We start from the raw sequence: 25,389 nt of genomic DNA, 5'->3' as shown, positions 1-25,389 counted from the left end.
TTTTTATGTTGACTACATATTGAAATGATAATATTTTGGTTATATTGAATTAAAGAAAATATTTTATGAAAATAACTGTATTTCTTTTCACTGTTGCAGTGTGTCTACTAGAAAACTTAAAATCATTTATGTGGTTTGCATGTGTGGCTTGCATTATAATTCTGTCTTAATGGTCATGTTGGGAGGCAGCATCTCCAGCACATCAATAAAGTGAAAAGACATCAAGGAGAAGGAAGGTAATTCCAGATGGCTGAAAACCAGCTAATACTCTTCAGTCCATTCCATCAGCCCAGAATCCTAATCTTAAACCCTGCTGTCTCCATGGTCATAAATGTATATGGCATAGAGCCACATCTGAGTATCAGGTCTTATTGCTTGGTGTGCATGCCACATTAGCTGTTAAATATCTTGATAATCTCTGCATGGAAGTATTTCTTAACTCTTCAAAAGTTCTTCAAATCAATGCAGAGAAGCAATGGTTTCCCTCTTCATGAACAGCATATAGGAGACAAATATTTAGAAAAATTAATTTTGGCTAACACCATCCACTCTTCCCCCTTTTTTTTAATTGGGTTCTAAAATCTGCATTTTTACAAGCATCCCAAATAATTTTGATGAGCACTGAACTTTGAGAAATAATACTCATGTTAGGGTTATGAAGGAAGGGGAGGAAGTTGGAGGAAGAAAAAATATCTTTGTTTTCTCTACCTTGTTTTTTTTCTATTGTGTGCATTTTCCCTAGCACCATCCTTGATACCCCTGTGATCCTTCTTCTTCCCTCTTAACCTCAAAGCCTCACTTCTTTTATTGTGTACACTAGTTTTTATAAATACTCTCCTTTGTCAAAATATCCTCTGTGTAAAGATTCAGTTTGTTTTCATCATCCTGTCTTGCTTTCCTACACAAGTCTCTGGAACTCCTTCCATTTTGCTAAAAACGACAACATTTTATCCTTCCTTGTGGCTGAATGTTAGTCCATCGTGTGGATCTGCCACTCTTTTTGATCCAATCTTTTATCAGTTGGCACTTAGGTTGTTTTCCATTTCCAGCTATTATAAATAATGCTGCAGTAAATACTGCAGAGCATATAATTCTTTGAGTGTTTTGTTTCACATTCTTTAGATAGATGCCCAAGAGAGGGATTAATAGATCTTACAGCATTTCCATTTTTAGTTTTTTATGGTAATCCAGATAGCTTTCTGAAATGGCTGCACCATTTTGTATTCCCACCAACAGTGTAATAGTGTATTTTCAAGTCGAGTAACTTGATTCTTCTATTTCTTTCCTTTTCTTTCTCAAGGTTGCATTTATTAGGCAGTCAGAAAAAGAATGGTGATATTCACAATCTATATTGCGTTCAGTTGTCAATAAAAATTACTTTGTTTCCCATTTTAAAAGTGTTGACCTTGATTCTTTTCATTTAATAATATAATTTGGAGATGGTTCTAAAATAGCACATGAAAAGTGTTATTCTCCTATTTTATAGCTGCATAACATTCGATGTCAGTTGCAAATTTTCCTCCACAGGTTTGGCATCAGTTTGCATTCACACTGTGTAAGAGTGCATATTTCATTGGTCTGTCTGACACAGTGTTACTAAACTCCTAGATTAGGTTATTGATATGAGTTATATCTGAGCATCTCTTTACAGTTTTAAAGCTGTTATCAATTCCATTTGTTTCTGTGTGTCTATGTTAATATTCCTTTTGCTATGGGGCTTTTGTTGATATTGTTATTAACTTGAAGAATATTGTATGCTGTAGAAAGATTAACAGTGGTGTTTAATGTATTAAAATTATTTTGTCCCAATTAGTTGCATATGTTTTGATTTTCCTCCACGTATTGTCTTAAAAAATACACAGTGGCGCAAGGGGTTAAGTCTCAGTACAATGAAGCTATCAGCAGCCACTGCAGCATGAGTTCGATCCCTGGCCAGGTAGCTAACCCACATGGCGCAGCAGACCTCTCCTGTCTTGCCCTCAGCAGTGTATTTCAGTAGATCCACCTGTTCTGCTCCCCACTCTTTCTCTGGTGAATCCTCTCACTCCCCACACCTCTGGCTTAAACTCCCACTCTTATATGCATAAATAAATCTTTAAAAAATACAATTATGTTTATTAATTTTTCTTTTTATGGCTCTTAGATTTTAAGTGATAATAGAATGACCTCAGTTAAAAACTTTAAAAGGATTGCCCTAAGTTTTCCTCTAGTATTTCTATGTTCTGAATCATTTTTTAATCTTAATTCTATTATCTATTTGGACTATATCTTAGTATGAGATGTGAAGATGTGGTTTGAAGAAAATAAACAACTTAATTTTTTCTCACATGCGTTATCAGTCACTTTTTCTTCTCCCTTCCTGGCTGAAAATATCACATTTTAAATTGAGTCTACCTTATTTTTCTATTTACCTTTCTTTTACTTCTGTTCCAGTCCCACACTGGAATTATTGAGACTTTGGAATTAGTCTCCCTTTCTTCTTTTTTCATAATTTTTCTAACAATTAGTGTTTGTTTGTATTTCCAAATTATCTTTATCAACCTGTCTACTAAAGTAAAAAACACTTTATTTTTATTGAGGATTGTGTTACTTTTATGAATTAATTCTAGAAAATTGATATATTGGGGGGATATATTTGTTCATTTCTTCTTTGTATTTGTTCATTTGGCCATCAGTGTTGTTTTGTAATGTTCTAGATAAGGTTTGCACATTTCTTATTAAATTTATTCCTAGGCATTTTATCCTTTTGTTGTTTGTGAGGTCTTTGCATCCACCACATTTTTATACTGGCTATTGTTTTTTATATGAGAAAACCATTGATTTATGTATATTAATACTGTGCTCTCATACCACCATAAATTTATCATTTTTTTCACTTTTTCAATTAACTTTCCAGTAATACAATTCTTATTTGCAAATAGTGGTGGTTTTCCCACCTTTCTGAACATTTTGCTGTGAATTTCTTTTTCTGACTTATCATATTGAATTGCATCTCCAGTAAAGAGTCAAATAAAAGTGGTAATAGTCTACATTCTTGTCTTGTTGATGACCTTGTTGCCAATACTTGTAGTATTTTCCCACTGTGTATGCACAATGCCAACTATTGGGTATCCATCAATGGATAAACCTTTTAGACTTTGAAGATCTGGGTTCAGATATTTTTTTCTCCCCCACTAACTAACTGAGCAACATTATGTAAATCATCTAACTTCTCTGATGTATTTCTATATAATGTAAGAGAAAGAAAAATTCCTACCTCCCAGAACTGTGGATAATAATTGTGAAAACTTTTGATATTTTGAATATTCAATCACTTAAAATCATTGTGCTTTGTAAATGTCCCTTGTTATTCCTGTTTCCTTCTACACAGAGGCCTTCTCTACAAAACTCTTTTAGGAATTGTAAACTGGATTTTCCGTTGTGGCTCTGAGCCTTTTTTCTAATTCCATTCACAACACAGCTTCTACATATATTCCAAGGTTGGAAAGAAAAGTGCTTTTTGAACGATGAGCACATTCCTTTGCTGACATTTAACCAAAATGTATTCCAAACCTGAAGCTTTTTGGAAGGCTACGAAAATGTTGGTCACCTTCTTATAAAAAAGTGAAATAAAAAATGTTTATGTACCTCAGCACTTCCTGACAGAGCTGGAAGTGAGGTGTTGTTATTATGTGGTGTTTCATTTCTGGGAAAAATGAAACCAGAAAATATAGGAAATTTTTCAACATTTTTGGTTGTGAAAACTTTCCATTTAAAACCTTTTTTTCCTACTTGGGTTAACATGGAGTGGGCCATATAAGTTTGATTCAACAGCAGATCTTTTGCAAACTAATTCTGGTCAGTGATCCATAACTAACATTTTCTCCTGTATTAAATTCTGCATTTTAAAGAATAAATTCCCTGTCTGGAGATATGGCGGCTCTTCTTCTTTCCTTACACAGAGTATTGCCCCTTGATAGCCTTGACTGAATGTAAAGTAATGTGTGCATGTAGGATTTTTGCCTTCCTTGTTAAAAATGAGCTTTCTGTACTAGTTTCTGTGCCATTATTTCATGGTCAAATCTGATAAGAATTGCACATGTGCTTTCCTTTGTTAGCAACCACCCAGCAAGGAGTGCCATCCCTGAAAGGGTTTTCCTTACTTTGAGATTTGATGCTACCGGTGCCTCCTCCCCTGGTTGCCTGAAGAGTAAAAAGTTTGGTCATTGTTAGTCCCCCTGTGTTTTCTAATACTTCTTCCCTCCCTCTTCTAGACAGCTCTCACAGGACCTAGGTATCAAGCTGTGAAAGTTATTTTCCCCAGCAGCGGCCACCTCCTTCTCTTGGCTTGCTGTTGCATCGGTGGCTTTGGAGATGCCTCTGGCTTGTCACGTGGCCGAGCTTCAGAAAAGAGTTTCAAACTCCCTCATTTTCCTGGACTCCATTCTCTGTCTACACGTTGAATCTGAGGAAGCTGCCCTTTCTAGAATGATTGCGGATGCAGTTTTGCATGAAAGCTAACAAGGCCTTAATGTATTCTCTCTGAGATCAGTATGAAGGGGACACTCGGGGCTCCAGCACGTGTTATGGATTTGTTTCTTCAAGGCATGCACATTTGAAAACATATTCCTTCTTTTATTTATTTAAGTAAATTCATCTTTTGTGAATTTCAAAGTGAAAGCATAAGAGAGAAAACAATGAGGTGATGTGCCGTAAGATACATCCATTCTGTTCTTCAGAGGGAAAGGCCTTTGAAAAACCGTTGCTTGTAAGACATAAATAGAGCTAGCAGTAGAGCTAGCATTGTCCACTTTACAGAGTGCTTATCACAGCAATTTTAGTAAATTAGAATAAAAGCCAAATTAGAAGCATTAAATGAATCCCTCAACAACTAACTTTACAGATATAGACTGAACTGCTAGAGAGACCTGGGCCAGCAGTAATATGTGACTTCCTTAATAGACTGCTATGGAAGGGCTCTATCCTTAAGTTAATGAAATAATAAAATAGGAGTCAGGGAAGAAAACAGTCCTCTTCATTGGGCAAAACTCTTCATAATTGTATAAATTAAAATGAGCAATGTAGAAAATGATGGTGGGTGTTCAATTTACCATTTTTTCTCAGTAGACAAACTTAAGAGGACAGAGATTATCTGTCCCTTGCTCACTACTGTATTACTGGCTGTTAGCAAAATGGAATCAAGATCTGTCAATTGATGGATTTATTGATTGATCACTAGGGAATGTAAGTACTTCCACCTTTGAAACAATCTTAGTATGGAGAGGAAAGTATGTCTATCTTTTGTTATGTAAATATAACAGCAAGCAAAGTCAATATGATGGACCAGAATCATTTCTCAAGTAATCAAGAACAGACTCTATGCTGTGGAAATGGTTTACATTACTCAAAAAGCAAAATTTTTACATTTAGTGTAAGATACAGTGGTAAAACATTGAGCTTTTGCTTTTTTACTGATAGTGTAAACACTACTCCAAGATGTAGTCTCTGGAAATAATTTAGTTAACTCTGACTTTTATATGCATGTTCTGTTCTGGAGACTTGCTGCAAAAAATTGATGGAAAGTTATTTTCTGTAAGTGACAGTTTGTTTACAGAAATTCCTTGAAATCTTGATGTTTATTGAAAAGACTGAAATAAATGTTGTCTGAAACTCCCAGTTTCAGAACTACTCCACACCTTCCAAAGTAGTACCATACTTTGTTAGGAAATCACCTAAAATCCGTAAGGTCATTGAGATTGCTCCCTTTGTAAAATGAAATATTTATGTTTCAATCCCAAAACATTTTGGTGTTTTAAGTTGAGGGTACATAGTAAATTATTCCAAAATTATGGAGGCCAAATGTCATTCCCTCCAAAAGTTTGTGTAATATCTATTTATCTGCGGGCAGATGACTGCAGACTATAATCAGAGGCAGACTTTGTCAAGTTAAGTCTAAGTAAACACAGCTGAACATAAGCAAGTTGGACTACAAGGTTTTTTTGAGCTTTGCCAACAGCATATGACCTTGGAGAATGCTACTTTTTTTTTTCCTACAATCTGCTTTCAATGGAAAAAAGAATTCTTTTTGTTTCAAATTAACAAGTGATGATTAGAAGCTTGTTATGTTCTAATTTTTAGATGCAAGACAAATGAACATCATGCACAAACCCAACCAAAAGCCACCTTCCTGGGGAGCTGGTCCCCATTAGGGAGCTGGATATTAACTAGGTGGGTAATGGTGGATGTCAATTCAATGGGATTTCTTTTAAAAGAAAACCTGTTTTTTGTTTTTTTTTTTAAAGATTTATTTATTTATTTATACATGCACTGGGTACAGTCAGAAGCGCGGGAGGGTGAGAGAATTCACCAGAGCCAGAGCGGGGAGCAGAGCAGGCAGAAGGACCGAAGTACACTGCTGAGGGGAGCAGCGGGCGGCAGGAGAGGTCTGCGCGCCATGTGGGACCCTCCTCCGGTGGCCGGGGAGCAGCCGGGGATCGAATCAGCGCTGCAGAGGCTGCGGGCAGCTTCGCAACCCAGCGCTCAAATGCCGCGCCACCGGGGAGGCCCAGAAAACCTGGTTTTTGTTGTTGTTTATTGCTTTTTGAGATTTTGTCTTTGTGCCATTTCCAAAGGTTAAATGTGTGGTTTCAAATGCCACTAGAAAATGAAGTTTATTGGTTTATCCATTCTTTAAGAAGCATCTGTCCTCAATAGAAAAGAAATTTTGTGTTATCATTAAATTTGGTTTTCAATAGAAAGTCTCATGAACTGCTTCATGTTTTCCACAAGTTCTTGTCTTCTTATTTAAAAAAAAAAATACATTTTTTCCTGTCACCTAATGCCTTCTTCTGTTAGCCTAAGATAGAGCCCAATGTTAAATTTTTTTAAAGAGCACTTTGTGGCTAAAATAAAGTTCCTACTAAATGGTTTCGGATAAAAGGTGGACTTTAAGTGAGAACTTTGATAAAAATGGATTAGTAGAGATTTGCCTTAAAACTGCTAACTTTTCCGGATTCTCTGACTGGCTAGTGGCCAGATAGATCCTCTGTTGTTTTACTTAAGGAAACTGTTTCTACTCTGCTTTACCCTTTGGCTGTCCATTTCCTTCTGAGAGCTCAGTATGCATGAAGGGTGTATGACTGATAAATATTTTTAAATAATTCATCTTTCAGAACTTTGGTATTTTATACTTTTTCTCCCTTAAATCACACATTGAATAGTATTGGCTGAGCATATGGGGAAAGATTTAAATCTATGTGTGAAAATATTCTGCAGTTAGAGTCATATAAGACCCAGCCATATTTACTTATGTATATATTTCTTTATATACTCTTTCTTGAGTGCTGATGAATTCCCATGTTCAAATGAATGTTTTGAGGAGAAAGTATAAAAACAGTTCTGAATATGTTGCTAACAATCCCACAATGCAGTATTTTAATTTTGTTTTTTGTTAAGAATTGTGTCTTCTGCCTCTGACATCTACACCCACACGCCAAGGTCCTCACAACAGCTCTTACTCAGTTGTCAACTCATTATGGCCTCCAGAGTATCCTTCATCTGCCCCTTTTGGTCCCTAACTTGGAGAATGGTGTCCCCATCCACCTACTCCATCCAAGGCAGAAACCTGTGAGATATCTCAGGCTCCTGTCTCTTGTACCCAAGCTCCATTGAATCATTCAACAAGTCTATGCCCTTGGTGTTTCCCAAGTCTTGCCTTGCCACTTCCACCATCACTTCTGCATCCTACACTCCATGCATCTGCTCTGGGTTCCTACATGCTCTGGCTTGGCTTCTCCAATTTAGTCTTCCATGAGGGCCAGAGGGATTTTCCCTAAGTCCAAATTTAATCACACCACTGCTAAATCTCCTTTAGTAGCTCCCCATACCATTTAAGGTAGAGTTCTCCATACTTCTCTTGGCCCCCAAACCCATACCTCCCTCATGCCTTGCCTCCTGCTAGTTTCTCTTGGTTCATTTTTCTGCTGACCCTTCACACACCTCATTCATTTCAGCTATGCCAAAAAGAGTATCCTACGAAGAGTTTCCCCCTTCGTACAGCTTCCTCCTTACCTGGAATGCTTCTCTCTGTCTTCTTCACCTCAGAAGTTGGCTTATGTTGACTTCACACTTGTGCTCTCCTGTCCTTTTCCTGTCTCGGCGCTGAGATAACAATGGCCTGAGTGGAGCCAGCTGATGTGAGTGGAGGCAGCTGCCTCTGTCCCAAGGGTGTCATCTCCTCTGCTCCTTCCATGTCCACCTCCCCAGCCTGTGTTTGCTTTTGCTCCTCTCTACTCTCACAGCACTTTCCACACTGAGCAGTTGTCATTCATTTATCAAATTGTGGGTTGCTTAGGGATAAGATCCATGTGTAATTTGTATTTCTAGGGCTTAACATGGTATCTGGTGTATTAGTCGCACTCAGTAATGGCCTGTGCAATGCAGCCATGGGCAAGAGAGTAAAGATAACATGGAGAAGAGCAAACTCTATGACAGTTAAGCTAAGAGATTGTCTTCTGGTCCCAGCCCAATTTTTTTTTAAATAAGTTTCAGGATTTATTATTTTTTTAAGATTTATTTTATTTATAGAAGAACTGGGGTACAGGCCAGAGATGCAGGAGGGTGAGAGAATTCACCAGAGACAGAGTGGGGAGCAGAACAGGCAAATGAACTGAAAACACTGCTGAGGGGAGCATCAGGCGAGGCAGGAGAGGTCTGGCGCGCCATGTGGGTATCTTCCTGGCCAGCCGGGAATCGAACCCTCACTGCAGAAGCTGTGGACCGCTTCACAGCGCTGCGCTCAACCCGCTGCACCACCTGGGAGGCCCCCAGACCGATTGTTGATAACAATTTGGCCTTGGATCTGTCAGTCATCTTTAGTTTCAGTTTCCACACTGTAAAATGGGGGAAATGATTAAATTGATGTAAATGGACACAAAGAGAAAGTAAAATAAAATTGCACATTTAGGACTTGCAAAATGCTACATAAATAGTATTGTTGCCATGAATTGTATTAAGTCAACTGCCCCTTAGTTATGGCCAAGAATGGAGGGCTCCATGAACAAAGTATATTTTTCCATTTGACATTCACAAAATATAACTTGGTTTGCATTTGAATAAATGCAAACTCACTGTAAAGTGGTCGCACATTTTCTGTCAAAACACCAGGTACTCAAATATGACCAAAAAATTCCAAAGGAAATAAACTGCCCCTCCCATTCCGCTATGCAAGAGAGAATTTTTTCATAATGGTCTATCTCTTTGTAAAATAACAGGAGTACATGAAAAAAAACTATACATTCTTGCTCCACTCAACTTAAGAATTTAAGAATAGTTGTTTAGGAGAAAGCAGTGATAGAATTAAAGTCTTCTAAGTGATGTGTGTTTTAAGAATTATGTTAGGTATGCAACTAGTTAGAACTTCTTAGAAAATTCTTAGTAACAGAAATTAGAGAAGTAGCTTTTAAGATTTGGGAATTTACAAAGCAGTTCTCCCAAATTCAAATGCCATAGTCTATCTTGAGTAAGAATCTCCATGTTTAAAACTTTCTCCAAGCAATGAAGCATAAATACCCTAATGTATTTATATGATTGCATGGGTAGCATGTGCAAGATTATGCCAATCCCCAAAATGAACAGCAGAAGACCAGTTGCTGACATAATCCTGAAATGCTCATTCTCACTCTCATTGAAGATTTCATCCAAATGTTTTGCATATTATGGCTACTAAGCAACTTAAGTGACCTTCTCCGAGTCATCACAAAACTGGAGCCTCCATAATAGGCACTTTTGAGTCATATAGACATAACATGGCTGCCCTTAACCTGGCTTAGACAACTCAGCTACAAAAACTGTTTTGATTTGTGTTACTTGTTATCTATTCCATTTCAAGGCAAATCTTCATCATTCATCCAAATTTGCTGCCACTGCAAAAAGTATTTGCAATTGTGGAATAATGGTGGCTGGTAGTTATTACTACTAGGCTCCTGGTGTCTTACAATTTTTATTTTTTTAATTTCCACAACAGTCCGCATTGTTCAGTATTTTAAAATCTGTTTTGCAGAGAGAGAAAAATGAGGCTAAGAAAATAAGTAAGCCAAAGCTTAGAAGCAGAAGGACTGAGTTTCTCAGGTTCCAAATTCTCTCTGGCCAGTGCATTACCATTCAGGGAAAAGTGTTTTAAGTAAAATTTCCCTTCATAGCTTGCAGCAATGAGCAGGTGCACTAATTTTCTCCATTCAAGATAAACCACGGAAGATACCAGCCCCCTTAAAAGCAGCTGTAGGAGTCTGAGAAACAGATTATTCTCTCTGTGTCTTAAAGAATACTAAAGTTAGCATGGAATTTCTATTTGAATAATTCTTCAAGTAATTATAAATTCTGACTCCCATTTATATTTATTTATTTTTAAGAGATTTATTTATTTACACATACAAGAGCTGGCGTACAGGCCAGAGATGCAGGAGGTGAGAGGATTCACCAGAGTCAGAGTGGGGAACAGAACAGGCAGATCGACTGAAACGCACTGCTGAGGGGAACAGCAGGTGAGTCAGGAGAGATCTGCTGTGCCATGTGGGTAGCTCCCTGGCCGGGGATCAAACTTGTGCTGCAGTACCTGGGAATAGCTTGATAGTGCTGAGGCTTAAACACTTGCGCCACCAAGGAGGCCCTGACTCCCATTTTCAAAGTAACCATTTGATGCTTCCAACACTTGCTCTGCACAGCTCCTGTTGCTTCCTCATCAGTATAAAAATAACGATTTTTTTCCACTTCTGGGCCCACTTTCTGCTCTTCCTAGCCCTGCTGGTTACTTTTATTGCTACAATAGTAAGTCACGTGAAAATTAAGTGCGTTTTTAACTTGAGGCTCCTCATCCTCTTTCATGGCTTTTCCCTCTCCTACGGGCACAAGCACAGACTGCATGCTCCTTTCACTTGGAAATATCTTTCTGTGCATCTTCTATTCCAAGTAAAAGTCTACATATTACAATCTCTAATAAGCTATCATATGGGATGGTTTTTGTAGAGATCCTAAAATTAGACCAAGAGTCAGCTGTATAATGTAGCCACTGACTTAGAGCTTGAAAAATTTAGAAATATGTCTTCTCAAATCCTTGCTGACCCCCTCTGCCTTCCCACCTCCTGTTCTGGTCTTATGCTGAAGGATGGGCCACCAAGTGCTGTGCGGAGGCTGGAACAATGGCTCACGTTTTTCCTGGGTGTTGTGTAAGGTCTTGTGTTCAGTTCATACTGTGGGCGACCTAGGAGGACACGTCCCTACTGTACTTGGTGGATGCCTCAGCCCTCTGGACTTTGGAGCCACATGCTGAGTAGTGAACAGCACACTCCTGAGGTATGTTGAATGGGTGTCTTACTGGCCAGTGGGTGTCTAACTGGATTGTGGGCATCTAACTGGGTAGGCATCGGAAATGAGGAAGGATGTCACAAGCAACAGTCACCCTATTTTCCCAAGCCCTTCATAGGGCTTAGTTTCTTGTTAAAAAAAAAAAAAAAAAAAAACACTACTCTGTCCTCAAATCCCAGGAATGGCCTGTACCTACCCCTCCTGCTTCCAGTTCCTGAGTTTGTAAAAGTCACCAGGACCACACTGCCCATCGAGGAAAGGAGAGGGTGCATGCCTGCAAGAGGCTGGGAAGCTGGCAAGGAATGTGTGATTTCCCTGGCAATTTTTACAAAAGAAAGGGAGGGAAAAGGGAAGGGAGAGAGACAGACAGACAGACAGACACAAGGCAAATTTTATTATCAAGATGAAAATGCGTAGGTTTTTCACTCTTGTCTATGAGAGCCAAGCTATTTTGTATAATACTTTTATTTAAAGCATTAACTACTGTCTTCTCATTGCTCATTCACCATCTATTTCTTGATGTCTGAAGAAAATTTAGAATTGTGGGATTTCATTTTTAAATCACTTTATGTATAGTGTATTCCATCACCAAACCCCAAGGGTATGAGTAAGTGGATATGGTTTGTGCTAGGAATGTAATTTTAATTTTTGCTTTCTTTTCTTTTTTTGGACAGCTATCTGCCTTCCACCTCTTTTTTGTTTATTTTTAAATTGATTTATGTTATTGATCATTAAGATAGTCCATTTTCTCCAAAGTCGTTAAAATATATGAGAAAGAGTACAAAATATAGAGAATAATAGAGAACTGTTTTAAGTTTGTAAGAAGTATTAGGTTCCTTGTCCCTTTCTCTATATAATTTTTAGCCAGTAAAATATTTTTTCTTTTTTATTTTTAGGCATCTGATTTACTTATAACATTATATAATGTTTATAAAACAATAGCTCTGGTGTATCTTGGTATTTAAATACACTTAAATCTTGTGTCCATACCCTTATTTTGTATTTAAATTCTCATGAATTGGCTTTGCAAGAACTTTTCTGTATTTTATATTCATTCTTTCCTGGTAGTCATTGAGTTCTGCTATTGTTTAAGTATAAGATCATAACAGTGATTGCTATTTTTATCATTTCTTTGCTTCATGTCTAAGTATTATATGTTTATTATCTTATTATGATGCTCACAGGAAGACACTCCCACCCCCACCCTACTGACCCTAACACCTAAATTCTTAAGGCTATGGTGTGGAGCCTTTTGATTTCAGACTTTCTAGATCTAATTTCGGTAGGCCTTTGGCGGTGGGGTCCCAACACAGAATGACCCCACGTGTCCAGCTCACCTTCCTCATGCTCCAGTCAAGAGTTGTCCTGGGTTCTCAGCCCGTCCCTGGATCTCTGGGACTTCAGGACTTTTGGTACTTTAGGCCTCTTCAGCCCTTGGTTCCAGATGCTCTGACTTGCTGCTGTGGTTCAAAATAAAGCCCTCAGCAAGCCTAGCCTGGGCCTCCTGGATCTTCCTTCACAACCAGAGTCAACATCGCAACTGCCACCCTCTATTTTATTTATTTATTTTTTAAAGATTTATTTTATTTATTTATGCATACAAGAGCTGGTACAGGCTAGAGGTGGAGGGGGTGGTGAGAGGATTCACCAGAGACAGAGCGGGGAACAGAACATGCAGAGCTACTGAAATACACTGCTGAGGAGAGCAGTGGGCGAGACAGGAGAGGTCTACTGCGCCATGTGGGTCAGCTCCCTGGTTGGGCATTGACCCTGTGCTGCAGTGTCTGCAGATAGCTTCATAGTGCTGAGAGTTAACCTCTGTGCCACCAGAGACCCACCATGCTCTATTTTAGTGATGTTGGGCTTGGTGCCTGCCAAGTTGCTTCCTGGAGGCTTTGTGTACCCCTTATCTCTGTTCCTCTTTAGAAATCACATACTTCAGCCACCTCTCATGGCTATGCTAAAAATAACAGATAAAAATAACCCCAAACTCTGTAAAACCTCATCACTATGTTGATGAATAACAAAACAGTGCTCTGTTTTTTTTTGAGGCAGGCCTAAATAAAATATTCTACTAAGGGCAGCAGAAACTAAGTTTACTTTAGTTTACAAAAGCTTATTATCTTGCCCTAGAAAGAAAAAATTCTGTGTTAGTTTGAATAATTAGTTTTTGATGACCCCATGTGGATTGCTATTTGTCACCCTTTTTTTCCCAAAGGAAAGATTAAAAAAAATACAAGACTTAGAAAAATAAAGGTTCCCTCCATCACTGCAATACAGAGCCAGGCCAATGTGTTTGTTTTCAAAACAGAAAACACAGATCTTATAACAGTATATTATTATCTTAGCTGTTCCAATTAGAAGAAGGATGATTTTATTATTTTGAAGTATTCTGAAATATATTACAATGAAAATCTTGGTTTCCTTTATTCATAAGTATATATTTTTAATGGCATTCCTTGAATTATATATTATAGCATATATATATATATATATATATATATAGTTTTACCCCACCTCAGCCCCAAAATTAATTTTCAGGGGTCTATATTCATGCATAAACAAAAATAGACAATAAAAAGTATTTTTAAGCTGGAGTCATAATTTCTGAACAACATTTTCCTACAAAAACGTTACATCTGCTATTCTGCGAAAGTAGAATCAAGAACTTGGTTCACTGGCTACAGCCTTATGCTGTTATTGGACCCAAATACTAGAAATCAGTGATGATTTTTGAAATGTGCCAAGGAAGTGCAGCCTTGTGCTGCTATAATGCAGTGAACACCCAGGAATTCCATCCTGATTCTTAACTAAAAGCAGGGGAAGCTCCTTTACCACTGACATGAGAACACCCGGGAGCATGTCCAAATGCAGGGCCCTTGGGGGTATCTGTGATCCACATAGTCACAGTCTCAGAGATGGAATCAGGAGCCTGCCTTCTGAGAAGATCCCATAGGAATTTTATTCTCTTCTCCACGGCACCCTAAGGAGGTGGCTTAGAGGCTAAGGTGTGATAGAAGAAACCCCATGTAGGGCTTAGCACCTCCATGGAACTTGGGGTGGTCCCCTTGGCTGGTGAAGGATGAGAGGGTGTCACTCCTTCATTTCAGGTGCGATACTATCAGAGCCTTTTCTATGTGCCAGGCTGTTGAAGAGCTCCTTCATTTCAGGTGTGATACTATCAGAGCCTTTTCTATGTGCCAGGCTGTTGAAGATCTTTACACTTCTTACCTCATTGAATCCTCATAGCAACCCTGGCAAGCGGTGGTTGCCATTACTCCCATTTTATAGGTGAAGACATTTGGGTACAGAGTACAGGTCACAGAAATAGTGAATTGGCTATTTTCCTATTGTCCTAGGACACATCCTGTACTTAGATAAATTATTGTACAAAAAGGTGACCTTTAATCTATAAAGAGCTGGCTCTTGCTCCCCATCTCCCCCAAACAGGTTGACTTGTTAGGTGTAAGTGACTTATCCTTTCTCTTTTCTAGAAATCTCTTGTATTCTAAATGTTGATGATGATACTAGAATAGGATCTATATGCCATTGGAACTTAATGGCTTGGGATGTAGATTCCTGAGCAAAATTTGGAGTGCCTCCCTCTGGTGAGATTAAACTCAGGAGGAGTCACTGGGTGTTCTCTTGGTCCAAACGGTCATCAGACCTTTTGAATAGGGAAACCCGGGCACCCCAGCCACAGCCTTCTTCCCCAGGGCTCTATCTCACCTTTATGCCTAATTCCTTTTTAGCTTCTCCTGCCCTTCAATTATTCATCAATAAAAATTGTTCCCATTCTCATTTTAAAGCCCCCCCCATCACAGTTTAGATTTTAAATGACTGTTTCTGAAATTAAAGCAAAATATCTTAGAACCTTTAAATGTAGACATGTGTGAACCCAGGACACAGCATGCCAAGAATAGTTTTAATATCCTAAGTATATTAAAAACTTTGAAATGTAGAGGACTGGTAATACTGTTCATCTTATGTCTCAAGTATGTTTCTTTTCTATTAATAAATACACCAGATGAACTGTGACTAGAGAAACTGTCATTTGCTACTCTTCGGAGAGATCCAAGGAGTTTGTGAACCTCATTTCTCTTATTGTGTCATTTCTGGTGTTTCTGCAGTCAGCTGGGCTGAACACCAGATCTCCCAGTCTGAAGTGTCATTTCTGGAGATGGTTATCTGAAGAATTCGAAAAGCATGGCACACATGCGAGCCAATTCAAAGATACTCTGTGTTTCATATAGCAAAGGAAAAATATTTTTTGATGGTTTTTGAGAGATACTAAAGATTCTACAGGTGGGTGGATGAGGCCAGAGTGTCCCACCCATTTGTAGATTATTACAATGTACATTTTTCTGTTTAAAAGTTTCCTTTGCTGAAGAAAGTCACATTAATACTTCGTAACCTAATGCTATTCTGTTATATATTTATTAAACAAGTCGACCTTCTAAAACTGCAGCATGGCTGTTATAAAGTTAATCCCCGGGGAAATAATCCTTGTGCTGGTAAAAAACTTAGAGGATGAATATCAATACCGGGGCATTAGGACACAATTATGGTTTAGCTCAGAATCGGAATACGTTCATACAGTTTCCAGAACTAGTGGACCAACTTGCATTAAAAAGGAGTGCCCTTCTAAACAATGAATGCTCTTTGCCACAGCTGGGCACACACAGACATTATTCATGCATAGTTAGGAAGTCATTTTCTGAGACTTTGGCTGCAACCCTAGCTTTCATGGATGAAACATTTTGGGTAACATCTCCAATATTCCCCTTGAGAAAATGAAGTAACAAAATCCATTAGACACTTAAAGCTAGTGGATATTCTTTAATGTGGCTCCAGTGCTCTTTGTCTTGGCATGCTGTGGTACGCTGGCATGAAACAGCATCAGAAAAGCCATTTTGTCTTTGAAGATAATAGATTCTGCACACATAAGCCATTAGTCTGAGATGATGAACTTTGCCCGGAGTTAAAATATTTTATCCTTACATAATGGTTTTCTTATTAAATCTGCGAGCCATACTAGTTCCCCTCAGACTGCATTCAACCCATATTCTAGATGTAAAAAATAAAATGAGAGAGGAGGTTAACTTCTTTTATTTTACAAAGATTTATACAACGCTTGGTATAGGTGCTCAAGCTCTGTTCTGAGTGTCGTACACTCAGAACACGTGATCCTCGTGTCAGCCATGTACGTTGGTGCTATTGGAAAGTTGAAGCACAGAGAAGGAGAGCAGCCAGCCCGCCGTCACACAGTAAGAGGTGGAGCAGAGGCCCAAGGCCTGCAGTCTGGTGCCAGTGCCTGGGCTCTGATCACTGCATGACGCTGCCTCTCTGCCTCACACCAGACCACCCTCAGAGTTAATAACAAGGAGCTAAGAATAGAAATGAGAATATTTAACATTTCCAGACCCCCTTTCTGGTCACTCACCAACAATTTCCTCCCCATAGACTGTATTCTAATCTTCAAAGTGAAGTTTCGGGCTGAAAGTTTTAGACTTTGGGAAGATGGAGCCTTTGAGATCACAGAGGAGTGATCTTGGTAGATGGGGCTGTGCCGAGTAACTTAACATCAAGATTTACTCTTTGGTGAAAAAGATTGAAAGCGAAGTTGATGTTGAGACATTATAATTGGGTGGTACTCTGCTTATTTGAAAAATTGCTTTCACTTGTAAATCCTACCTCCTACACCTTCAGTCCACCAGCGCAGACTACCGAGGTCCGAACAGCTGTGTATTTTACTAGAACAAAGGTACAACTGAGGATTAATATGGAGCCACCAGCCTCAAGCTCTTTGCTCTGCATAATCAGCAAAACCATTATGCCCCAGTGTCCTAACTGATAGGGAATTGGGCACCACGAGGGTTTCCTCGCAGACAGGAACACTCCTGCTGTTGCTGGAGACAGAGCCAACCCTGAAAGCCTGATCCCAGGACAGCAGACTCCCCTCCTGACCAGGGAGCTCTTCACAATTGGTCCAAAATGGAGGGATGTGGTTTCTAACATGTATTTTCTGGCAGGAGATGGAGATGATGATGAGTGACAGAAAGGCAACCAAAGGTGGGGACCCTGTGGGCCAGAGCATCTGGTAGTCCTCAGCCAGGGGAAAGGGCCAGCCCCTATGAGAGGCAGCAGGAAGGAAAAGAATCTTCGGCCAGATGGTAGAAGTCATGAGTGGAGGAAACAGAATCACTGGCTTCATTTTTGGAAAAGATGTTTCTTCAAACGCTGAAATGATTTTGGAAGCCGCTCATTCCTTCAGGTCCCAGGACCAATGGTTTACTAATATATTGCCAAGGGAAAAAATGTATATAGACCCACCCGTGAAGATGGGGGCGGGGGAGTTCATTTTCTAATTCTCACTATTCTGAAAGCTCACAACACTTCCTCGCTCAAGGTTCACAAAATCCAGGCTCTGGTAACGCAACTTTGAGCAGTTGCCTTGCTCTTCCAAGTTTTCGTAGCAGCCTTTCCTGTCATGCAGAAGTTTTAAAGTGGGGCTCATATTTGGTCGGTATAACTGGAAAAAGCAGTTTAGTCATCAACAGATAAATGTTACAGGTTGTTGGGTGGTTTATTTTCCCTTCCTTTTTGGGTAAATATCACTTAGGATGAATTATCGTGACCGTTACTCATGCAAAAGCTCTAACTACCCTCAAAGACAGATAACCACAAAAATGTCCTGTGAAAGTAATACGGCAGGAGCTGTCTAGGAGCTACTTAGCTGTAAGCTGCTCTGGGCAACAGAAGAGTGATTGATTATAGGAATAGCACATCTACTAAAATGTCGCTTTCATTGAAGTGTGAGGAAGAGCTCCCTGGTCCATAAGTTAGAGTTTTTGGTATTATGGACTAAATCACAAAGTGGGAAAACCAAGTCTTTTGTTTATCTCTGTGATCCAAAATACTGGCGGAAGTTACAGAAAAGATGTTTAATAGGTTTCCAGTAGGTTACTATTCCCCTCCTTCTCTCTGTAACTGTGCATTAGGCCATGGTCCTGGAAGGTGATTTTGTCATCAGAGATTCCTTGGATAATGGATTGCAGTAGTTAAAAGCGTGACCTTCAGAGTCAGCTGATCTGGACCTGAGACGCATAGTCCCCACTGCCTGAGTCCTTTGTAAGTTTCTGGATCCCTTGGTGCTTTATGTCACTGTAAGTGAGTGCACTTTTTAATTTAGTTCAGTAGGGGTGGTAGGCATTTAACCAGATAACATTCTTGGAGTTCCTGGCATAATGCTTGGCATAAGAGTAAGCCTTTAATCAATGTTAATAATTGCTATTTTAAAGATAACAATTCTCACAGCATCAACTCTCTTGATATTCAATTTAAACCAAATTAAGCTGATTTTGAATTCTTTTAAGCCATTTCCTTTTCACAGGCAAAACCCATTGTTACATCAGGGAAGGCCAAAGATTATTATCTTATTAACAAAGGGCGAGACAAAAGTAGAGATTCAGTGGGGAAGTCCAGTTATAAAACATGTACAGATTGACCCCATTTTAAAAAATGTGCATGAACTTACTTGGAAGGTCATAAGTATTATTAGTTCTCCCTCACTTTCCCTCAGTTCCTCTTTTATACTTCCCCCCAGATTTTCTGCATTGACCCTGTATTGCATTCTTATTAGAGAAAAACACGAATGCTATTTTTTAAAAGATTTATTTATTTATGCATACAAGAACTGGGGTACAGGCCAGAGTTGTGGTGGGTGAGAGGATTCACCAGAGACAGGGTGAAGAACAGAACAGGCAGACTGACTGAAATACTCTGCTGAGGGGAGTAGCAGGCGAGTCAGGAGAGGTCTGCTGCACCAAGTGGGTAGCTCCCTGGCTGGGGATCGAACTCGTGCTGCAGTGGCTGTGGATAGCATCATAGGTTGCGTCTTAACCCCTTGCGCCACTCAGGAGGCCCACAAATGCTATTTTTTAAAAGAAAGAAGCACAGAATCCCCATGGACCCAGTCTAGAGAGTGTGTAATGATCCCCTGGATCTAGTGTGGGGTGGGGTGGAAGTGGGGGGCAATGTACTTGGGACCGGCAGGGAGTGTGCTCAGTCCATTTGGTGGAGTTCCTATGCATTTGGAGCAATCTGTATTTCAGAACTCTTAGTGAGGTTTTAGATCTGCCCCACTCACCAGAGTCTTTTTCTTTATGTACAGTTTTGCCAAATACGCAAATATTCCAGAAACTAGTGTCCTGGAGGCTCTGGGGACTTCTGAGATCTGACCCAGCACACCCTGGCTGGCTACTCACACCTCACCTCAGCTGTGACCCCCAAACTGACTATGAGGGAGCTTAGTTGTAGAGCCCTGACTCTTCATTTTAACTCAGGGAAACATATATGGTTTTCAGGTTACTTAATTAAAAAATCCTTTATACTCTTAATTTTATAAACAATTCAGTGGTGTAAGTAATATTTTGTGAAACATTTTAAAACATCCCTAACTTTAGGACTCACTGGTTAAATTTGAAAAAATTCTCAGAGAAATGATTTATTCCTATTTTTGTCTCTTGGTTGTACTGTTACACTTCAGGAATATATATCAGAATGAATGTGTTTCTAGATGGCATTTATCTAAGTTGAATGAACACTTTGCCCACAGAGCTTTTTGCTTACACATCTCAAGTTTCAGTAGAACAGAATTTTCTGTATAATCGTTTCTCTACTTAACTTTATAAGGAAACACATGTCCAAACTGAGGATAGCCCCACTTTAAGTTTCAACATGGTTTGGGTTTTACAGCATCCAAGATTTTCCTAACTACGCACCTCTTTTTTTTCTTTCCTTTTTTTTTTTTTTTTGGTCTTAAAACACGCTCTTTTGGCTGGTTCAATAAGTTGTCCTGCCAACCAGTTGCTTTTATGGTAATTGACAGCGTAGCTGATTTTTTGGAACTTTAGAATCTAAAAAGGCATTTGAGCTCAGACTCTGGAGATGCTGAGCCAAGCTACTTGCAGAGTAAGAGATACAGCTGAGCTGAATGTAGGGCAGGCAGACCCTAAGTCTGTGCATGTTAATTAATAGCAGTAGTATTTCTGCTCTAGCTCAGACTGCTGATTTCTCTTCCCAGCAGTGTGCAGAATCCTTTCTTCTCCAGTCAGATTGTTTCTTGAACTACTGGGCCACTTCTGGAGGGGAGCCAGCAAGACCATGTGTCTGCAGCGGGCAGAAGCGTGAGGAGCGCCGTCCACACTGGTTGGGTCACAGACCTGCGGGCCCTCAATGCTGACTAGTGGCTGGAGAGCCACGTGAACCAGCTGCACGTGGACAAGCTTGTACTTCAAAGGAAGAGAACATAAAAACATCTTATATTTAATACAAATGATTTAATATAATGAACAGATTACAAATTCTCTGAGTTTCCCTCAAATGTCATTTCTCAAATAGCTGGGCTATTGCCCCAGATTTCATCTCAGCATAACAAATAGAAAAAAACCTCAAACTACTAGATCATTCTAGTCCTTTGCTTGCCTACAAAAGCACAAATGTTTCAGAGTAAAAGGGCCCCTGTCTGCTGTCTTCCTTTTGCTAGTGCTTCTGGGAATGAGCGCACACCCCCCTATGGGAGGTGACTCTTGGACATACAATATCCTAGTGACACCTGGCAGCCCACCAGTAACAGCAACAGGAAAGTGTGCCCTCTGACAACAATTCATGTGTTGAACCAAATCCTCCTTGGGCACAGAGACCCCCCCAAAGTGGTGGTAGTCGGCTCTTTCTGGTTTATTTGAAAGCTTTGAGATTGAACTTTGTTACACACTCGTGTAGCATTAGCTATTAACAGAGAAGCAAAGTCTTTCTTTTGTGCATTGCTTTTTATGGAAACTTTTCTTCTGTTGCCAGTCAAGGAGCTTACATCCAGACCTCATGACAATGAACATGCCCATCTTCTTAATAAATCAAATACAGAGCCTGATCTTTTTGATACCCATTGTTGTGCTTCATGAAACTAATTAAGAATACTGGAACGGGGGCGGGACTCTCTGTTTTTACACTTCAAAGGTATTTTCATAGGCACCAAACTGTAAAACACATACATCCAAAGAGTAAGCAGAATTTATAATTTCACAGTTGGCTCTAGGAAACTCATTTCTTAATGGAACAAGTTCAAGGAGGCAGCCACTGAGAGGGCAAGCGGCATCCGGTCGTTCATAGCATGAAAGGACATACGAGTGCACTTTTCTTAAATTGAAGCTCTCGGTGCATCTAAGCAGTGATCACATATTCTCCTCCCACACGCAGGCCCCATTCACCTCTGGCGTTTCAGGGTCCGGAGCTCATTGCACCTTTCATAGCCATAGGCTTCCTCGTTGCCAGCTGTGCTGTAATTTCTTGCAGGTTGAGGTCCAGGTAGGACTCTGATTCGGGCCCCTTTGCATATGTGAGACTTTAGTTTGTGAGCCAGATCATCAGTTACATGGTCTTTTCTAAATTATGTTTTGTTATTTCCCTAATGTTATTTAAGCTGCATGGAACTTAATCTGCTTTTGCCAAGTCTTTCCATTGAATAAATATCTCCATAACTTATTGCTTCACTTTGGCAACAGAATTGTTGCAATTTGTGGGCAAAATTGAGCAAAGGCCTAACTCATTTCTTTCTTCCCTCTGTAAAGTGTCCAATGTCGCTGGCTTTCCTGCTGCACAGAGGCCCTGACTTGTTTTCTGTTCTGGTGGCACCTTGTCTCTGTCATCATGGAGGGAAGATTTACAGATAATATCACTAAACGCCATGACACAGTGGACGTAACAAAGACAAGCTGTCGACACACAGAGTCTCTGATACTAACAAAGTGAAGGTGCAGAGTGCTGCCAGCAGGGCCTGACACATAAGAACTAACCCACAGGCTAGAATTATCAGAGTTCTGCGTATTAATGTCTTCATTCTGTCTCTCCAGGCACATGAGTAATCTCAGAATTCCAGAACTCTCTCAGAGATGTAGTTCCCATCCAGGTGGACCTGGAGGACCCAGAAGCCTACAAGGCTCTAGCAGGGACATTCCAGCCCCTTCTAGATCCACCTGTTTCCCCAAAGCAGCCATAAAATGAAAGGAGACCAAAGAAACTGACTTCTGTTCCATTCTAGGCCAGACACACATTAGCCAATTGATTCTTCATAACAACCTTGTCATTAATCTACTAAGTGCTGCTGTCTTATTTGGGTCCTAGGTGGAAAGGGCTGTGCAAAGAACTCAAAAAATATTGTCACCTGCCCCATACTCTGAGCCTGACTCAGGATCTGTTAACAGACTTCCCTGATTCTGTCCCTTCACAGAAGGCATTGAAGTTTAGCTCCCTGATCTACATGTCGTGGAATTATTTTTCCTAGGTTATATTTTCCCTAGGAAATTTTGTTCTATTTGAGCTAGGGCTGTTCTTCTCAGGTGTTCTAGTTCCATGTCTCCCTGAGAGCCCCGAACTGGAAATTATGCTGCGTTGTCTAACTAGCCCTGAGCACTGCAGAGAGAAAAAAAAAAAATCGCAATGAGAAATATAGAGCTGAACAAGCAAAAGAAAAGGAGGACAGCTTCCCAAAGGCTGTTGGGCTGTCCAGCAAGCATTGTGTTTTCAGTGTTTCCTGGTGTGGTGCAGTCATTCATTCTGGCATTTGGTAATGTTTATTGCTGTTGATGATGATCGTGCTGGTGGTGACTGAGCCACTCGACTTTGGGCTCACGAGAGGTCCAGCCCCTTCCTTTGTGCCTACCTCCAGAGACAGACTGGTACCCTAGAACCCTCCCACATCTCTCCCACCTTCCCTCTTCTATTTTTGTATTCCTAAGACCACATTCTTTCAGCCAAAGGAGTTACCTGGAGGGATTTAATGAAGGTTAAGAACCTGTTTTATTTTTATATCTATATGGTATGAGTATGCATCAATGTTCTGATTGAGGAGGGGGGAAATCTGTACCAAGTTGAGTGCACAAGCCAAAACCCACCTCCTAACTTTCATTTCCTGCAACAGCAGGATGAGGAGTGTTTGGAGCTGCAAGACGGTGCCGGCGTGTTCCAAAGTGCCGGGAAACCCTGCATGGCTATTGGCGTTGGGTCTGTGACTCATCTGCTGAATCTCTAGAAGGACCTATTTGTCAACCTTTTTTCTCAGATGAGGGTTTCAGTCCCACGAAATCCTAGATCATTGAGCCAGAGGCACCCTGAAGAGCTACAAGCCCCCTTATTTAATAGTAGAGGGCACTGCACCCCAGACCTGAAGGGACATTGTAATCTGTCCATAGCAGGCCGGTGGCAGGGCAGGACCAGAGCCTGGCCCTGGTCTACCTGAGTCTCCCCTGCTTCCACCCTTTGATGCCTCACAAAAAGGCCTGGTTTCTCAGAATAAATGAACCTCAGATTTTTGTACATTTATGAAAACTACTCTTTATTCGTTATTACCTGTTCTCATCTTATTCCTGCTTCTTAACAGAGAGTTGGTTTTTTTTTTTTTTTTGCAACTTCATTTAAATGACTTTATCTGTGTAAAATGATAACTAATTTTCAACCATGTTTCCTGATGAATTTTATTCCTGGTAACTAATGATGAAACTTCTGAGATTAAAAAAGTAAAATAATTGATTTTTACTTTTATTTGCAGACACTCTGGAAAATGGATCCAGTAAGGGAGACAGGTGAGTAAGATGTTTTTATTTGCTATTTGAGCTTTTCAGAGATGGCATTTTCTATGTACAAGCTGTGAGTTTGATAATTTCTTTTTTCTATTTTGCTTAAATCCAGTGCAGCTAATAGAAAGGGTCCAAGCAAGGACGACACATACTGGAAGGAGATTAATGCAGCCATGGCCTTAACAAATCTTGCACAGGGAAAAGACAAACTGCAGGGAACCACCAGCTGCATTATCCAGAAGTCATCACATATAGCAGAAGTAAAGACGGTCAAAGTGCCACTGGCCCAGCAGTTCTAAGCATCTGTTACATGTCAGATCAATGGCTATTCCTCATGTCCGTGTTTTTTCATAAATCCTCATTTTCAGAGCCGAAGTAGGCGTAAAAAAGACTTCCTTTCAAACCTCTTCTTGTTTTTGAATTATCCTAACTATATCATTTAATTGCTTCTATAAAAGACATATAAGTTATAAAAAACTCACTTTAATCAAAAAATATTAACTTATTTTATGTTACTCAAAACTATGCATAAAATGTCTGCATTGCCATTACAGTAAGTGCCTTGCTTCCCGAAAATAAGCTACAACGTGGGCATAGCAGAACAACTATGCCTCAAAATGACAGCGCCATCATGCTTATTAGCCTGTGTGTATCGTTCCAGATGGACATTCCAGGGTAGAAACCATAATTGTTGAAAGCCCTTGAAATGCAGTCAATAATTCACATGTTAGAACTTGAAAATCTATTCAGTCCAAGTGAAATGTTCCCTTAGAAAAACTTTTCTAGTATCTTAAATTGTTTGGTGTGTTTTTCCGAGTGACAGCGAGAATTTTATGCCTGCATATCTGATATGCAAAACTGAAAGCTATTGTGCACCTTCAAGAAGAATCTCAGTGAGTTCACTGTGATCAGAAACCTTCTCCAAGCACTGCTGGAAAACACCATGCCTTTTAGAATGAATTTGGATTTTCTTTCTCGCAAGTCATGATGAAGGTTAGGGGAAAAAAAAAAAAAACTTCTTTATATAAATAACTCAAAATGTTCTTGCATAGACCTAAACCTATACTTTGTTTTTAAAACATAGCCCTGTTTGCATTAGCTTTTAGTGGGTTTTGTGATAGAAAGTGTTTTTTATATGGTACAGCTAAAAACTTTTTATTTGGTTCATTTCAAATTACAGTTGCTGGTAGACAATTATATTGCAATGAGAACAAGACAATGAAAGAAATGTATCTCTATGTGAATATGCATATACACACATAACATTGATTTTTAAATTTAAAACACATGGAAAGCAAAACATTGAACAGTCTCTGAATTTTGCCAAGTAAGACATTCAAGTAAAAGTTTAATGAAATCATGCATTAAAAGAAAGAACGTTTTGTTTCTAAATGAGACTATCATTGAGTGAGAATAA

General features: G+C 39.6%; 1 protein-coding gene across 1 annotated transcript in view; it reads left to right on the top strand.

Annotated features, from left to right (window-relative positions):
- Nucleotides 1-24,271, top strand: part of MKX (mohawk homeobox) — a gene marked incomplete at both ends in the record, with an annotated part of 56,549 nt that extends 32,278 nt beyond the window's left edge. Inside the window, 2 exons of the mRNA XM_084253897.1 lie at nt 23,945-23,978; nt 24,085-24,271. Coding sequence (XP_084110023.1) covers nt 23,945-23,978; nt 24,085-24,271 — 221 coding nt within the window. The remainder of the gene's footprint in view (nt 1-23,944; nt 23,979-24,084) is intronic.
- Nucleotides 24,272-25,389: the final 1,118 nt, after the last annotated feature.

This window comes from Talpa europaea, assembly GCF_964194135.1.
Source record: "Talpa europaea genome assembly, chromosome: 14".
Classification (NCBI taxonomy): Eukaryota; Metazoa; Chordata; class Mammalia; order Eulipotyphla; family Talpidae; genus Talpa; species Talpa europaea.
Note: the sequence above shows the minus strand (reverse complement) of the source record. Positions and strands in the feature narration are given on the sequence as shown.